Here is a 19,216-nt window from a genome sequence, read left to right as displayed (position 1 = left end):
CACATAGACAGAAAGTCCATTGGTGCACATCTTGGGATCCAACCTACGACCTCAGGGATGAGAGTACTCCGCTCGCTGAAGTCACTACTATACTATATTTAATTAATTCTAGTATTTAATCTCCAATGTAGCAAAAGTTTATGACCAATAATTGTAATACTATATTTACCTTCATAAGCCGATTAATATCATCCATGGGACAGGCAGTATCCTTCGGGAGCGTGTCGTTAGTCCATACAAACTCGCACATATCCCCAATGAGGGTAGCGTTCAACACGGTCAGGTGATCCATATCTGTATCTCTGAAGAGGTTCACAATTCCTTCCAAAGCCCGGATTTGCCAGTCAATTGTGTTCGTGTAGGGTTTCATCAATTTGAACTGCATCGTGAAGTGGTGATTGATAGTTCTAGCGCTTTTGTGCTGTTGCACTGTGATATCGAGAGGTCCCCGTGCAAGGAGACCATCGCTATCACGCGCTTCTACTATGAAATTCCAGCGAGATACGTGAGCTTCAAGCGGTCTGAAATTAAACAAGGAGATGCGATACATTTTCGGTATTATCAGCAAACAATTTCAAACGCTCGACTAGAAGGAAATGTTGATTGTAATATAAAAAAAATATTTTTATTTACATGAGAAACTTAATATAATAGTATTGTCTTTTGTTAACATAGCTTTTACATATTTAAAGAAAACACTTTTTTCACACAATTCTTCCCAAGATTGGTACGCGAAGCTATTGAAATAAAAAAAAACACCCCAATTTCAATAGAGAAGACGGCCTAAAATTATCATACACCTGGGATCCAATAATATCCAAATTAAAACCCCAAGACAAACAATCCAGGAAAATAGAGGACACGGTGAGTAATTTCTGCAAAAACCCGTCATCTTTTAGTCGATATCAACTCCGAGGAAATAAATACAGATAACACAACTTTCTCTACAGCTGTGATACTATTTGACATTCAACACCTTTTGTCACCGTGACCACGCACGCTGTAAAGCACGCGAAACGTCGGAAAATTTAAAATTAAATAAATTATTATAAGTTTATAATAATAATACATAGCATACTTTTGAATTGGTTAAACGCTATATTACGAATTTTAGACCGTAATTGGTTAAATAATTGCACACCCTCATACTTAACGTGTACGCGGCTTTGGCAAGATATCATCCATGTAAAATTAGTAGCATTTCATGTATATTTCTTATTTATTGACGTTTATAAGTGTACATTATGTTACCTATATTAGATCAGAGAGTCTGGTTCTATATAAGATAAAATAACCAATTGTTATTTGTGACAGAGAAAACTAGATCATAAAGCAGCGTAACAAAATTAAGCAGAAGCTTAGGGTAACATTTACAGTTGAGACTTAGCCATAAGTATGCCTCCTGTCATAAACGTATTGGATTTAGACATACGGGAGTAAGAATTCCTGCTATATCTTGACTCTGAATCCTTACACATATGAACGGGAATCTATATAGAATATTTAAAAATATTCCCGGATCTGAAAATCAAGCTAAAAACGCAGAAGTATTTTTTGAGAAAATATAATAAAATGGCCAAGATTTAGTACGTGATCGTACAATCGGTATGGTATACGTATACGTGATGGGAAACAAATTATTTATTTTAATTGAGTTGATTTACAGCAAAACTGTCTCATTTACTTACAATCCGTAAACCTCTCTCTCGCTAGGAATAAACTGAATCCATGAGTTTTGGCTAAGCGGAACATTTTCAGCCTCGTACATCGTAAATGTCAGATTGCTGCCTTCTTCTGGGTCCGTGAACAGATCTGCAGGTATGATGTATCTGAAATAATTAAATAATCATATTAACCTTACAACAATTATATTAACATTCATACATGGGAAACTAATGAGGGTCAGAGTAGATAAAAAGATGGGAGGAAGGACGTTATCAAAAAGCTAGCGATTCCATCATGGATTGGACACGCTGGAGAGATTGGAAGAGTCCTCTGCTGAAAGACAAGCTGTAAATGAATAATACTACAAATAATAATAAATCAAATCTCAAGAAAAGCTTTGAAAATTATTCGATACATATTCTTTTACCAAAATGTGGTTTACACAAATGAGTCTGTAGTAATTATAGTTTTTCTTTTAATTATGTCAAACTTACACTGACAAATGACAAGTGTCAATATTGACAATCATATGTTTATGAAAGAGGCTATCATTTAAAATAATCGAATCGAAATCTCTCTATAAAGTGCCGAACTTCACAAAAATAATCTCACATCACCTCCACAAGCCTACCTGAAAGCCTTTCCAGCAGTGATGGCCAGTTTCTTCATGTGATGCTTGAGCGTTGGCGGCTGGTTGATGGGCATTGCAAACGTAACTGTTTCTGTAGTGCGTCCTATTATGGTACTAGTCCTCTCCGATGATGTCATTGTCTCCTGGTACATTAATACAAATATTGATTCACACCTCATTAAAAACTTGAGCGCAAAAATTCAGTATATTGTATAACCAACTCGTTTATATGTAGCACGACAGACTCCAATATATATAAATTATAAAACATAACTAAATTATATACTGCTGTACTATATAATTTCGCACGTTCGTATATATACAGTTTTATTAATTTAAAAAGTGATACAAATATTACACTATGTGCTTTACTTCAAAGGTGCGTTTCATACATACCCAATCTAAAATAGGTTACAAAGAAATTTTGAATTTTGATAGACCAAAGCCAATATTTACAAACCTTGCTTTCGAATCATTTTTAATAGTGCGGTGTTAATCAAACCAGTGTATTAATTAAAAATGAATGAATCAATCAATGTAAAGTTAGCCGTAAAGTTAAGATATTTATAAACTCAAGTTATGGGCCGTTCAAGTATTACGTAAGCAGATTTACTACATTTATTTCCCCCCCCCCCCCCAACGAAAGTAAGCAAATTTCATAAATACAAAACTGTTATTCCCTTACTCTGTTCTAAGCGAGTACCTAAATATATTCATTTTGAAAATTCTTTTCGAGGATTCCTACAGATAAAAAAGTTAATAATTACTTCTGACGTAATTACGATCATAACCCCCTCATGTCATGAAATAATAATATTAAAAACCCGCTTAGTAATAAATAAAATGGGGGGTGCCAATAGTGCTTTCGTAATACTTAAACTGCCATTATAATGTACTGCGGTTAAATCTAAATTTTAAACTTGATTCCCAATTCATTATCCATGTCTAAAACTATTTTAATGCAATCAGCATTAAGCTATCAAGAATTTGTTATAAAATTTCTACACTTTCCGTCACATTACGGACGCTCGCGCATTTTTACGGACATCGAAAACAAATTTACTAAGATCTTTTTATGTACCCTACGAGATTTACATCATCAACTCCTGAAATATCAAATAAAAGTATTCATGTATATTTACTGGACGTCAATATTAAAAACACGTTAACACCGATGCATGGTCATCGAACTGACATTCGGAGTCGACGATGACAGGCAATTGTAACAAACCTGTCTCGTTACTTCCTCCGTTGTACTTTCGGGAGTGGTCAAAACAGTTGTCGGAGTTGTCAAGCTCACAGCTGGCAACTGTGTTGTCGGCGCCGCAGTCGTTGTTGTAGTTGTCGACGTCTTTGATGTTGTCAACGTCGTTGATGTCGTCGATGTCGTAGAGCTTGTCGTCGGCTCGGTCTCCACTGGCATAGTTGAGGGGGTTTCGGAGGAAGACATCGGGGGTAGTTCGTTTGATGCGCGTATTATTACCGTTTGCTGAAAGTTCCATGCGGCCGCTCACACAGGTGAAATGTATTGTCGACGGTTAGACAATGCTAATTTTTATATATTTGGTTTAAATATATTACATATATATTTATTTGATTCTTGACTACACAATAGTTTAGAAGTGGTATATAATTATATAAGCATTGTCTTCCGTAAACAGATTAGTATGTACGACGATGTATATACAAATTAATCTACATTGTGATATTGTAAGGGCGTCCATCTAACTACCCCTTGTTAAAAATCCACTCCCACGCAAGAATTAGTGTTCAAACAAAACGTGACTCAGAACAATGTTAATACATACTAGTTCAGCTTCCGTCGATGTGGTTACGTCTTCCGGGACAATCAGTATAGGAGAATGATCATCGAGGTTTCTGTTCACTGGCGCTAGTTCCTTTGAGAAGTTGACACTGCTTGCCTCGGAGGCAGACTCCGAGTACGGAGTGATTTTGACTTTATGATCCTGTTGAAAAATGTTGGATTAATATACTTCGACAAATTGAAAATTTTAACAAACACTACTTACTACACCAAGAATTACTTAGCTTTTTGAACATATAATCTATATACTACAATATCTAGGATTTGTCGAGGCTAAAATAATATCTAGCTAATACAAGAGAACACAAGGCATTCCTAAAAACCGTGCAGCGTTCACGAGACGAGACATGCGACCAACCTCTGTTGTATACGCGTTAGTAGCGAGTTCTTGGTAATCCTCTGTTAGCGGCCGCGTTGTGTCGGATGGGGTAGCAGGAGTTGTATTGGGGTTTTGGGGAGTTTGAGGGTTAAGAGATGTTTGGGGTGTATAGGGCTCTGGGGGTTGCGTCTCCGGCGAGTCGAGCTCGTTCTGAAACGTGTCGGTGGTTGGCGCGAAGTCGGGCTGGCCATGGTGGTGGCGGTGTGGGTGCGGGGAAGTGGGGGGTTCCACCTGCCGCCGCGCGACGTTACGTTAGTGGTGTGACACGGGATTATCGGCCGTCACAGAAGAGAGAGAATAATATTGCCAATAGGCTTCGAAGCGATCAATCACGTTCAAAAATTCATATATCCTCAAAAAATATAGTAAATGAGAAAAAACAGTCGTTTTTCGCCGTTTTCATTTTTTAAATAGAAATAATTCTCAATGATATTGCAACATTATATCTCCATATTCCGTGGGCCGTTGGTAATGGTATAAGTTACCGTATAAGTTACATATGAAAACCTTTTAGCGGAATCCATACGTAACACATATTGTTAACGGAGTTTTAATATATTTAATATTCAGTGAGGCATTGAATACAATAGTTTAAAACATATATATTAAAAATCGGTGAAAAAAAACCGGTATTTTCGGTTGTATTCCATCGAACGACCGAAATTTTAGACATTCATTACAAGAATGACGTCATAGCATTTATCACGTATGCGTTTAAGTGTTGAACAATGTTTGTGGTTGTTATTGTTTTCATTAATTGCACAAGAACAGAACTCACTATCAAAAACTCGTTCAAGTATATATTTTGTTTTCTCTTTATTATACAAAATAATATAATATAATTAGAATATGTTACATTAGAAAACCGCTGTGGTTTGTATTAATGTAACCATAGCAGTCTTGTTTAGGAGCGCGACAATTACATAAAAATTTAGTTTTTTAATTTACTGTTTATGTTGGTTAGCGTTAGGCTATCTAATATCTTATATTATAAGATATTAATTCGTGTTTGTTTTTGAGACAACACGACTTCTTCGAAGTTATTGAATCAAGCCAAACTTCATAAACGACTATTATCTCGTAATGGTTAACAGAAAAGCCACCTTCATCCTTATACGGAAAAATTGTCAATAAAAAAACAGATTTATATCTTCGTGGCTGCTCGTATCGGGACCTTCCTAGTTACATTCTGTTTATGGGCTTATTATGTAGTACACTTACATTGTCAAGCAAAGCGAAGTCCTGTACATAATTCATAATACACTTTTCTGATATTTACATGAACGAGTTCGTATTTAGTATACATTATCAAACAAAACCACACACAAAATTCACACAGACAGATTTATGCATTAATATTACGTGAAATGTTGCAACACAAATTATGAAACAGTCGGAACTTGAACACAATGGATTTAAATATATTTTTAATATACGATTATCGCCTTCGCACAATTACTCTACTTGAACGAGACTAACTACCAATATTTTGCCTCGACTTTAGGAGTTATTTTCTTGTAATAATGTAATATAATAATGTCTTATTGTAGATGCAAAAATAGATATTTAATATTATTAAATCTAACTTGTGATTGGAATCAGTCCAGTTGGACATAAATATTTTATACATTAAGTATCGTATTCCTCTGTGTAACTTGGTGTCACTATCCTGTGATGCTTACTCCAACACTCGGTTCTACTGGGTCCAAGAGGTCCACTTGAACCCTCTAGAACCAATTTAGTATATCCTTAAATCGGGCTAAATATCGATAAAAAACCCTGCTGTATATGAGTTTGGTTGAGATTGTTGTGCGGGTTCTACACTTTATTAAGTGCACATTGTATAGAATGTAAGTGTAAATTGTATAGAATATGTTACATTAGAAAACCGCTGTGGTTTGTATTAATGTAACCATAGCAGTCTTGTTTAGGAGCGCGACAATTACATAAAAATTTAGTTTTTTAATTTACTGTTTATGTTGGTTAGCGTTAGGCTATCTAATATCTTATATTATAAGATATTAATTCGTGTTTGTTTTTGAGACAACACGACTTCTTCGAAGTATCACTGTATCTGGTATCACTGTCGTCAACTTTTTTAAATAACTTTAAATAATCTTGTATTTTTCACTCTGTGTTGGTAGGTTTAGTAGATAGTTATCTTTATTAATATTAAGATTTCATTGATGTTCTGTGTATTGTAAATTAGGTGTCGCAGTCTTGCACTTTTCCACAAATCTTTTTATTGTTTTCTTAAATTACGGTGTCTGAAAGAGATCGTTTAGTAACGATAAGGCCGCACCATTATTAAAGTTTATTCTTAATACTATTTTTTTCTATTGAAGAGGTTTTCTAAACAATATTAAACATAGATGTGTATAGATATTTTTAAGACGCATTGTGTTCAAGTTCATAATTGATAACGTAAAATTAAAAGCGATGATTGGGTACATGAAGTGACAAGGGCATATGTATTATGACTATTCATTCCATGCTATGGTCTAAACACATTAAGTGTGCATATGCATTCCAGATTAGAGGTCGCATAGCGCGATTTTTTGTCAAAAATAACAAATTTTCGGACTTCTAAAAACCACGGATATCAAATCAACGTATTTTGTGTATTGTCAATTATATTTAAGCATTTATTATTATTTATCTTCCGGTAAAGCTAACTCAATACACAGCATTTTTTTAGAAAAACCAATCGCGTATGATAAAATTTATAACAAAATACTCAATTTTCATGATTTGGAATATCAAAAAATGACAATGACAGCTGTCATCGAACTCTCGACACGAGCTCTATAAACGTGTTCTGGTAAACATGACTAAAGAGACGCCTTTGTGTTTTAACCAGAAATATTTTGTAAAGACATAATTAATATTCAAATTGCCAAATAAGAAATTGCTCAATTCTCTGACATACAAACTGCATTGGACAAATTTAAAAACAGAAAAAGAAAATAATATTTATGAGAACTTTTTTCCCTTAACATACATTAAATTTCTTTAAATGGTTTTGAAGTTTTTAATTCGTATAAAAGAATCTCAATGTATGAATGTGCTGTTTATGTGTGAAGCGAAATGTGCCAGCTATAGTGAATGGATATTGCCATGAACTTTTGATACATAATTCACGATTTCAAGTACGTTATAAAATCTATCTCATATTTATTTATCATCTTATTCTCATTCTAAAACCTCAAAGTTTATGATAGTCATTTTGTGGGTATGATTTTTTAAAATGGGGGTAGACATAAAATTTGTTAAATATTACGTATAAATTTCTAGTACTAACCAGATCAGGGACTGCTCCAATGTCAATAGGTGAATCGAAGTCATCGTCATCATCATCATAACCGCTGTAGTCCGCAGGGTCTTCTTCGCCATCATAATTGTCGTAATCACCTGAACCATCCATTGGATCCGACTGAAAGTACGATATATGGTACGGGTTTACACTTGTTGATTATCACTTCCCTGTATGTATATTTTAATATGTCCTTATTCTATCTATATCCCACAAACACAAAAATATTTTTAAGTCAACGGGAATAGACATACCTCGAAGTAGACAAGGGTAGAAATCGACTATGCTAAAAATTTATCTGGAATTGTATAGGGATACACTTTTTGTATGGCAATCAAGGTTTATAATAATCTACCAAATACATTAAACGTTACATTTAAATTTGTACTGCTTTTGGTAAACATGTTTTATTCTATTAATGATTATTTACGTAAAACATTATAGATCATTAATATTAATTTGATAACGTAATAATATATTTTATCACTACAAATAATAAAAGAATTGTCTCGAATGATATGAAGAGTCATATGTATAATTCCTTAAATTTTCTAATTTCCGCGCTATATTCTTATTTTTTTCTTTCAAAAGCACCTTCTCCTGACAATAATAAATACAAAAAAAGAAATAGCGAATTTGGTCCAGCTGTTCACGCGTGATGTCGTGACCAAGGGAAATAGGGATTCATTTATATATATATTATAACTGAAAAATAAAGAGTTTTATCACTTGGCATTACCTGTCTCTTCAGCCTGGAGTTAGGTTTAACTGCAAGCAGCCTCCAGCCCAAAACTGGAAGCTGAAGCAATTGGTGAAGAGTGCCATCTCTTGACTGCTCCCGTAAACCCGCTACCAGCACCTTGTGTCTACTCCATAGCTTTTCTCCGCAACCGACCTAAAACGGCATGTCCTTAATTAACTGCAGGCTAAACCCCTTTATCAGGAACGATTTAACTATAGCTCTCGATTTCTTTTTTTAAGCACAACCTGAAGGTGGTTGTGAAATCATCCATCCACTTACTTTACTCAATATATAGTCAATCAATCAAAATTGTTTCCTTTAAAAAATCAATGGCGCTACAATCTCTTAGATCTAGGCCTCAGGGTTCTGTAATCTATTCTTTTTCTGTGATCAGTCTTCCGTGCCTGACTTACGCCGTCAACTTTTTGTGTTTTCCTTCACCTATTGTTAATATGCATATAATAATGGCCTTTACAACGAGACTGGTTGCAAAAAAATTATTCGTGTAACACAAATCTTTAAATACTATAAACAGTTGAAGATGCAAAACTTGAAGTTACAATTGTCGTTTGTTAAACCAATCATTGAGGTAGAAAAAATATATCGGAACAAATCAACAATTCAACTTTTATAAAACAATTTCTGCCTTTTGAATTCACAGAAAACTTTGAGACAACGTACGTTTAGATAAATGGCAGTGGTCGCTTCGCTGTGTCTTCGTTTCGTCGTTCCCGGGCCGCTCAATATGACCGCGTGACCTTGTGTATGCTCCACTTTGTAGGGCTCCATCCAGAACTCATCCTGGAATTAACATAACATTTTTTAATAAATTAAAATCGAGGCAAGACAGTACATAGTAAACTTGAATAAGAATAGTTTATTGTATCTTTTAAATCTAAACTGAAAGTGGCCGATATTTTCGGGACTAGATTTGTTTTTAGAAGTTTCAGATTACCAGCGTCTTCCTGCGGCTTCATCCATCTTATTTCGGACGTAGTGTGTCGTTATATAGCCTGAAGCCTCCTTCATAAATGGACTAAATTTTTTGACACACCAGCTAACAATCTCTTTAAATTAATAATATTAGTATTTATAATGAAATACTGCTGTACTTTTGGAGTATTGGCTTCGCTAGTTATTTTAAAAGCGAAATATGGGATGCGATAATATAAGCCCTTGGGGCGTTGCTTTTTAAGCTTAAATCAATACAGCTGCAAGAAAAACTGGACAGTGTTTTGTTGTAAGCTTTTGTTTATGTAACGGGAGGATCTGATGTTAAGTGATACCGACCATGGACACTCACATCACGGCTCGCAAGTGCCGGCCTTTAAAGAATTAGTATCCTCTTTTCTTGAAGGACTTTAAGTCGAATTGGTTCGGAAAGTGAATGTATTTAATTACATGTATTTAATAATCTCTATTCAAATACAACGTAATAAAAAGTAATGTATTCAATAAGTAATAAATTATCATGATCATAATGTTCACGTCAATGACAATCGAACGATAAAATTGCATCGATAGATCGGTCATTGAACCGCTTCTGAGTTAATTTTTTAATCATTGCGCATACATAAGCACGCAAACACGCATATAAATTGGTTATATTAGTGTCACTATCTTTCTCTTTAAGGGTGATAGAGATGACTAATCTTTAAATTTCATTATTACAATCACGGAATGTACGCTTCCCTTCGAACTCAATGCCTAATAAAATTACGAAGCGTCGCTCCAGACAAATTGTATTAAATCGCAGCCATACATTACATTAGCGGAAACTGGTAGAGATCGTTAATCCCTAACATCTGAAATATATATTTGAAAATGGAACAAATTCTTTTATATTCCTAGGTGACAAACCTCAATATGGTACGAAGAAGACATTTTATACTAAACAGTAATTTCAATGTCAGGTACATTAAAATTCTTATATCCAATACGACAAAGACTAAGATACGTACAATTTCATGAGTGTGGAACATAAGTTTCGTATACGAAAAGTTCTGAGGCGAAGTCCGTATAGGTCGTAAGTATATGAACTAATTAAAAATGCTCGAAGCGTATCGATTTGATGATCTATCAATAAGCCCTTTGAATATTCATCTTATGAGTAGGTCGGCTCGTTATATTTAAAAAGTTCATTAGCTTACCTATTATACCGATACAAACATTATATTTACGTTAATAAAATCTTGACAGTCCTTAAATCACATTAATATTGGACGAGTCGTAATTTTTACGTAACATAAATATTTTAATAATCATAGTAATAAGACATTTTTTCTAAAAAAATAAGTATTTTAAGTTTAATGTAAATTACTAATAAGAATATTTAACATATGAAAGTGGCAAATAACACTACTTACAGTTTAAAGAGAAGACACTCTGGTCATGTGTTCTATTTATCCACTGTTTAGCACCTTCGACTTAAGTCAAAGTAAAAATTCGAATAAATTCGTGTAAAAAAAACCTATCTCGCCCCTTTTGTCCTATACAAAAGAAAATGTATGAAAACTTTTTGGAACCTTTATGACAAGCTTGTTGACTAGCGCAGAAGTGATTTAGTGCGTCTAATCTGCAATGAATTTGCCAAAATCAAAACAAGATCATCAAGAAGTTTCTAAAAATCGCTTTAAAAAATAACACATACCCCGTCAAGCGCCATGAAGCTAGCTAATTCCATGAGCGCTCTTATCCTATGACGCGGCAGTATCTTGTGGAATGCTGTATCTATGAGTATAACTAGGACCAGTCTGCTTTCGTTGTTAATACACGTCCCATATCGAGACTGTGGCTTTTCTTCTGACTTTTTCACCTATAAGACAATTATTCATTATTTTTAGTTCGTTCGTTGTCTACCCACTTCTATTGTAAATCTTTCTCGCAATGGGAATCTCCAGGAACGGTGGTTCAGACAGTTCAGACAGTATGTTTGCTCCTTATTGTGTAAAATATACTTTGTCACAAAGTACTAAAACCTTTTCAAATATGAATTATATGATGAACAACAATTAACAGTTAGATTCATGAAAAAATATAATAGCGTTTACACACACATTCCTTTAGTAAATCATTAAAAAAATAGCACTATCTATTTAGAATTATTAGCTTGTGGCCAGTGAAAATAGAAAGATTGGGTGTTACGTTATATCGACGTTCAGTGATTGAACTAAGTGGTGAATGTGGTTGCCTGAAAGGGGTCGCTCGAAAGCGGTAAGGCCGCCAGTTGTCCTACTTTTTATTTTTTATTAATTGTGCAGTTTATCTGTATTGCTGCAATGAAGTGTAAATAAAAAAATGTAGTTTCTGATTCGCAGTTTTGTTTGAAGACTTTAAGAAAAACGTTATTAAAACTACTTCTCAATTTACTACTATTTTCGTTATTTCCTTTCATCGTATATAATTATTTGTTTACATCACTGTACACAATAAATGTACAAGGAGTACAAATAAGGACAGTCCTGATCGAAACACCGGGAGGCACATAGCAGGGAGTGGCACACTGTAGATAGAAATAGCAAGATTTGGAGGAGACCTTTGAAATAAGCACAGATAGAAGAATTAATAGTGTTACTAATTTATTACATAAAAAAATTAAATTATTTTAAAATCTAGTAGTTAAAAAAACCGGCTTGCCTTAGACCCAAAAAAGTTGACGGCGTGTGTCAGGCACAGAAGGCTGATCACCTACTTGCTTATCTGATTTACAAATGATCATGAAACAGATACAGAAATCTGAGGCCCAGATCTAAAAAGGTTGTAGCGCCATTTATTTATAATTTTTATTTTATTTTAAATAAAGAGCTTATATTATTATAATGTTTCATTGTTGAAGTACTTACCTCAACGGTGAACGTATCCATGGCAGTCAAGCCATGTGTGCGCCCATGAGCAGTAACCCTAAAGTTGTGTGAGCCTATGTCCTGCCGCTGAGGAACCCCGCTGATCAAACCGTGTTTGGTGTCCACGGCCAGCCAGCTGGGCAGGCGGCGACCATCTTCGCTTCGGACCTTTATTTTAAGTAATTCAAAGAGTTCAACTCTATATAATAAATAACTGCAATCTTCTATCTAAATGACACGTGACCCAGAGCCAACGGTAAACGTATGAATTGAGGTTTTACTTAATACTTGTCCTTGTCTTTACTTTTAAAAATATAATAAAATGTTATGTGCTAATACAATCCAGAGTTAGCCTGTCTCTTTGATAGCACAATTAACACTATAGTTCTTAAATACATATGTATGTCTGGTATGATAAACCCAAAAAATATAGGGGCAGATAGAACAAGACCCAAAAAGGAACGCCCCTGCAACCATATTTAAAATATAGAACTCATGTCTTGCACTCTGACGCACTAAATGTATTCAAAATTCGAATAAGTTCATTCTTGAATTTCGGCTTTGAAATCGAAGAGAAGTAGGTCAACTGCGCATGATTGATTACCGTCACGCGGTGGAGATGTCTTAGGAAATACCTGACACTAAACAAAGAAGTGTCTTGTATTAGATTCGGTATTTCTTATTGAATTAAATAATTGTTATCCGTGGATGTAATAAAAATAAATCCTTTAGTTAATGGTGTATAATATATATTATTTAGTTCTTTTAAATGTGCGTAATTAACAAGGATGTAGGTCACATTATTGTAGTGCCATTTAGACTATCATAACATCATATAGTTATCTGTAGACATCTATAGCTCACAATGATGAAAAAAGTGCACAGTCGAGATAAATCGAATATCGAACTGTTTACGAAATCAAAAGACTTTATGTTATTGCTTTTATATGAGAAAAACAAACAAATACCGTACCTTATATGCTAAAACTTCTCCGGAAAACGCTTCTTTAGGGATTTCCATGCGGAACAAATGTCCTACATAGGCCGATGTATCAGGAACACCCCATAATCTTCGTAGGCCATTTTTTGCTATCTCTGAATGGTTTGCCGTCAGCTCAACCTAAACGTAAAAGAAATTGACAAATGCTGACAAATGTAAGGGCTTTCATGAACTTTCAGAGGAAATTTATTTCATAACTGACGCGTTAAGCGTACCGTATTAAAATAGTATCTAATAGTTATACGTGTGTATGTTTGTGACATTCGAATTATATATATTTTTTAATTATATATATATATATATAATTCGTAATAATATATATATATATATTATTGCTTAGTTTGTCTATGGTTTGTACATAGCAGTTTGTCATGCATAGTTGTTTGTTAACACTGTCTATACATGACTAAAATTATGTGATTTACCTACAATCTAATATGTCCGTTAGGATGAAGAGTTACCTAGGGTTAGGATTATTACGTCACTAATTAACACGCACCCTTCTTTGATTAGGTTAATTTTTAAAATAGACATATTATTTCAATAATAATAACACTGTACAAATATATAACATAACAATAAATTAAATTATTTTTTTATATAATAAATTCGTAAAACAAAACAATGAGAACAAGTAATTGTAGTTCGCACAATTGCTGTTCAGTTACCTGAAACTCTTCGTTGTTATCAAATGCGAAGTCATCATCATGTCGCGTCAGCGCTAGCGGGAAAAGAAGCAGAAGCGCGCAAGCCACGTACCGCGACGTGCCCATCTCGACCGCCGAGAAGTGCTTCCCAGCTCTCTCTCATAAACTCATTGCGATCCTCCAACTGCAAAAGAAAATTGTTGACAAAACATTAACAATATAATTAATAAACGAAACAAAACAAAATACAATATATTTGTACAATTTACTAACATGTTAATGTGAATAATGGGGACCATAATCGAAACTGGCATATTTGACCAATTCATAGATAATGAACACATTGAATACTAACAGATTATACGATAATTTGGACATTTTATGTCAATCTCAGCGAATTGCGGGTTGACTGAGGTGTAAAATTTGGCAGTTGTTTGATATTCATTGGTATTGGTGTAATTATAATTCGTATTTTTACCCAATTCTGTGCGTTCTTTCAGAGTGGCGTGTCGCGTCATATATTTAAAATAGTGAATATTTTAAGTTGAAGATTTGTAATCATGTTTTAAATTTTTTTTATAGAACCGACGGCAAACTGGCAGGACGCTCACATGTTAAGTGATACCACCGCCCACGGACACTCTCAATGCCAGAGGGCTCGCGGATGCGTTGCCGGTCTTTTAACTTGCTTCCGACTCTGTCTTAGCTTGTTGCTATGTGCTTCTTGGATGAGTATAATACTCAGTGAAATTATATTTCTCTATATAATGAAGATGTAATACGACTCGTATGTCATAAAATATCCATTCCAGCATACACTGTTTTCTAGTTATTTCGGTAAAAGCTAGTACATTTTGATGCCAGACGTCTTAAAAAAAATATTACTCTATATTATATTTTAACAGAGCAACAAGAAACCTACAAAAGGTTGAAACGGTTTCAAGGTCGCATTGAGACATTCTCTTGTAAAACAAACAAGGAATCCTTTGAATATTGCTTACAAATGACTAATAAATACAGAGTGGGGTGGAGTTGCGAACGGAAATGACTGATACTGTTACTAAAGGCGCGTGCTGCCGCATAATTAAACAAAAATAGAAGCTTTTCAATGGCCTCCTTCCTTTAACTAAGTATCGCTATTAGACTCTTGGTACTCTAAGACTTTTGGTTGTAGCTTGACCAGTGGCCTAGTGGTTTCTTCATTATTATTCATAAAAATAAATCAGTCTAAATGCACAATTAACTTAGTTCTTATTTACAACATAAACACAGTTCAAAAGAGAAAATTTCATAAAGTGAAATAGGAAAAATCTCTATATATTGCTAGTGACAACTCAAAGCTGAATTGGGCTTTTTTGGTTTTATTTTATTTTGCTCTCAAAAATCACACATGTTAAAGGAGGACAATCAGTAAGTTATGAAACTATGCTACAGAAACGATATACATATGTGAAAATAACATGTCCAGATTCATGCAACTTTCTCACGAGTAGCCCGCCCAATATCGTACCACACAACTCACTAGAGGAGTCTTTGTATTGTTACGAGCTAGGGGATCGGATAGAAAATGCCGTAGATTTATTCAAGGGTTTATTTCTTGAAAAATCAATGAGGAATTTATGGGCACAAATTAATTGCAGAGATGCACTAATTACACACACAAAAACAGTCACTAATTACTTCACTTATGCACACTTCACACAGTACTTTATCACTTGTATTCACTTTATTCGCACTTTATCGCTTCAGTGTTTCTCTCTTGTTATCGCATTCCAAACTAAAGGCGACTAGTCGCGTTTCGGCTCGCTTATATATCTCTGGGAATAATTCTAAACAATATTCGAGAACATTCTAGGCGGGCTTGCTACTGAGTAGCGATTGCACAATTCTAGAACGTCCGCACTCTTTGTCTCTTTCGCACGTTGCTCCGTCCTTGTCGTACGGCGTTCTAGAGTGCTCAGACTAGTTTCGAGAAAGTTCTGATCTCTCTCTCTCTCTCGTATCATTTCGTCCTTGTCTCACACCTAGAAAGTTTGGTCTAGAATATTCCTTCATCAAAGGGGTATACCTAGGCCTGAAAACGCCTGAAAACGGGTCCCCTGAAAACTGCACCACTCTACTACACATGTTCTGAAACCGACTGAAAAAAGGTTTCAGCTTCCTGAAAACTAGGGTAACATTATGGAAATTACAATTTTCTAATATGTGATTGACCCTCTCCTGAAACGGTCAGAAATCATATTACAGCCTACTGAAAAGTTCTCTAAGTAGTGGAAAAACCTAGAAACATTGTAGTCGACCCGTCTTCGTAACAGTATTAAACAAGTCGCATGCTCAAAGTGATTGTTTCTGTATTGCTTTGATAATAATTTTTTAACATTACATTGCATAATACATTAAATAATAAACTAACAGCAAGAAGAAAACTTACAAGATTTAGTGGTTGCTGTAGACCACTCAAAGGTTGCATTTTTCACTAGAGGTTGTCACCTAACAATTATTTTACACATAAGAAAAATACATTATTGTTCAAACATGAAGCATACATTATATGTTTTCGCTTACAATGTAACTGAAGTCTTTATGGGTATGATTCAGAGTGAGACTTGTACTAAGTATGACCGCTACATATGTCCAGACTAGCAATAAAAAAATATTTGTAATTAGTTTTTAAATACATCCACATAACGGATTTTTTGAAGAGAAGTATCGTGAATACTCCTCGGTTAGGTAACGTAAATGTTCAGTTTTCAATTCCAAGTTACTCTAGACTCCAAGTAATGCATGAACGGAATAAAAACGAGATCCTGAAGATTGAAGTCGGTCGAGAATAAAAATTGCAACTTCAAATACAAAAGTCTGTTACTTTAATAATGAATATTCTTATTTCAGTGTAGACAAGTTTCTTTTCTACATTTTTTTCTTAAGCTGGTAATAATTTTTAAATGAGAATTTCAAAGGCGATGGATATCTGACAAAATTGCTAGCCTAAATTATAAGTCATTTATTTATTGTAAAATGTTTTGTTAGTTATGGTTAACAAAATTAATCCACAGCCACTTCAACCCTCATCTTCATCTGTGTAAGTAATCTACGCTATAGACACGTAAATTTTAGGTTAACCAGTGGCACTACAATTCCTGGTAGGTAGATTTTTTTATTAGTTTCGTAATGCCGTCTTTCAATTGGTCTCTGATTTGTGTCTGAGTTTGAGTGTTAGACGGGGCGAATTTCTCACTATAATTTCTCTTACCGTATGAAGAAGTATTATTAGGTACTCCAATATAGCACACATAAACGCTGGATTTGTGATGAAAAACTAACCACTAAGCTAACCAACAATCATATTACATATTACTACGAGTGTTAGTAATTAATTATTATTTATATGAATTAGGTATTTAAGGCATAGTAATGACATCAGCCCGACGCCCCATCATAATTTATTTACGTACTGTAATAAAATAAAATATTGTATATATTTTCTTTAACTACCCTTTCAGGCTTTTACAATAATTATAAAAAGCAGTAGAGCTACAACCTCTATAGGTCTGGGCCTCAGATTTCTCAATCTATTTCATGATCATTTTTAAATCCAATAGTAGGTTATCAGCCTCCTGTGCCTGAAACGTCGCTCCACTTTTTGAGTCTAAGGCAAGCCGGTTTTACTCACGATGTTTTCCTTCAGCGTTCGAGCGAATGTTAAATGTGCACATAGGAAGAAAGTCCATTGGTGCACAGCCGGGGACCGAACCTACGACCTCAGGCATGAGAGTCCCACGCTGAAGCTACTGGACTAATACTGCTCTCTTTTACAGTAATTAGTCTACGTAATAGGTCACTATACGTTTGTGTAAACTAGTTTAAGCTTCTTTATAGTTGTAGTGTACCTTCAGAAAAAAATATGTTTTCGCAGGTTACATTTCTGCGTTACTAAGCTTTGTAAGTAGAGAATATACCGTCGTTAATACAAAACATTATAGACTCTGTAAATACGTATAATCTGTGGCATAAGCCGGAGCTTAATAGCAACTTGTGTGTTCAACAGATGTTTAATATCGACGTTATTGGTTGGATGAAAACACTTCAATTACTCAAGTTACATTGAATTAAACACTTCAAACTCTTTAGCAATACTATTCATAAAAATCTATTTTACAGTTAACTAAATTACTTTGTTTTGAACGTATAAAAAAATATAATATATTTTATAAATATAACGCGTTTCTAACCGAAAATAAAAAATAAATCAATGGCGCTACAACCTTTTTAGGTCTGGGCCTCAGATTCTGTATCTGTTTCATGATCATTTGTTAAACGAATGGGTAAGTAGGTGATCAGCCTTCTGTGCGTGACGCACGCCGTCGACTTTTTGGGTCTAAGACAAGCAGGTTCCCTCACGATGTTTTCCTTCACCGTCCGAGCTAATGGTAAATGATCACAAAGAAAGAAAATCCATTGGTGCACAGCCGGGGATCGAAACTACGACTTCAGCGATGAGTCGCATGCTGAAGCCACTAGGCCAACACTGCTAACCGAAAAATAGTATTAACATTTCCACTTTCTATATAATTTTCCTCGATTCATACATCTTTACAAAAGATACACACATAAGTTTTTATATAGAATGAATAATATTTATTTTTTCAAGGACCTCTTAAGTTGCTAATAAAATTACAATTATATATTTATTCAATCAACCTATGACAAAATTAAAAACAAACCACTTTCACATTTTAATAATTTATTTTAATTTATACATAGAATTGTCTCTTTCCGTTGAACATGAAACGTAACGTCATTCAAATTCATTTTCAATTCATTCACGAAATTTATGTATATGTGTTATTAATCCCAGTTAAAGTTAAAGTGTTAGTTTCTCATGCGTGAAGTGTATGCGCATGTAATGTGCCTACTTAAAATGTCTCACGCAATTATCTTTGTCTCACGCAGAAGAATTAATTCTATAAACAGCAAATAATTAATAATAGTATTCAATATTTAAAATAATAAATAAGTGTATAGACAAACATTTTTAAAAGGTATGTAATTAACAAAAAAAGTTATTTTACTATTAACTAATTAAGTACAGACATTTTTGATAAATAATCGAAATCTACGGCCTTGACTTGCGAACTGGTAGTAAATGTAAATTAACTTCTTTTCTGACGT

The 19,216-nt window shown here is 34.3% G+C and overlaps 1 protein-coding gene across 4 annotated transcripts in view; it reads right to left on the bottom strand.

The window, feature by feature from the left end:
- LOC123712721 (dystroglycan 1) overlaps positions 1–19,216 on the bottom strand; it is an 88,656-nt gene that overhangs the window by 6,303 nt on the left and 63,137 nt on the right. For 2 of the 4 annotated variants that reach the window (XM_045665941.1, XM_045665940.1), the window contains 13 exons: positions 14,066–14,228; positions 13,371–13,517; positions 12,398–12,565; positions 11,206–11,370; positions 9,237–9,356; positions 8,553–8,708; positions 7,802–7,933; positions 4,480–4,731; positions 4,105–4,263; positions 3,528–3,785; positions 2,297–2,439; positions 1,689–1,829; positions 170–521 (listed from right to left, as the gene is read on the bottom strand). In XM_045665941.1, coding sequence (XP_045521897.1) covers positions 170–521; positions 1,689–1,829; positions 2,297–2,439; positions 3,528–3,785; positions 4,105–4,263; positions 4,480–4,731; positions 7,802–7,933; positions 8,553–8,708; positions 9,237–9,356; positions 11,206–11,370; positions 12,398–12,565; positions 13,371–13,517; positions 14,066–14,170 — 2,298 coding nt within the window. In that variant the 5' untranslated portion in view covers positions 14,171–14,228. The remainder of the gene's footprint in view (positions 1–169; positions 522–1,688; positions 1,830–2,296; positions 2,440–3,527; positions 3,786–4,104; positions 4,264–4,479; positions 4,732–7,801; positions 7,934–8,552; positions 8,709–9,236; positions 9,357–11,205; positions 11,371–12,397; positions 12,566–13,370; positions 13,518–14,065; positions 14,229–19,216) is intronic. The other 2 variants (XM_045665943.1, XM_045665942.1) reach the window with 2 other exon arrangements.

The sequence above is a fragment of the Pieris brassicae genome, chromosome 8 (assembly GCF_905147105.1).
Source record: "Pieris brassicae chromosome 8, ilPieBrab1.1, whole genome shotgun sequence".
NCBI classification, from domain to species: Eukaryota; Metazoa; Arthropoda; class Insecta; order Lepidoptera; family Pieridae; genus Pieris; species Pieris brassicae.
The sequence above is the reverse complement of the archived record's forward strand: the minus strand, read 5'-3'. Positions and strand labels throughout refer to the sequence as shown.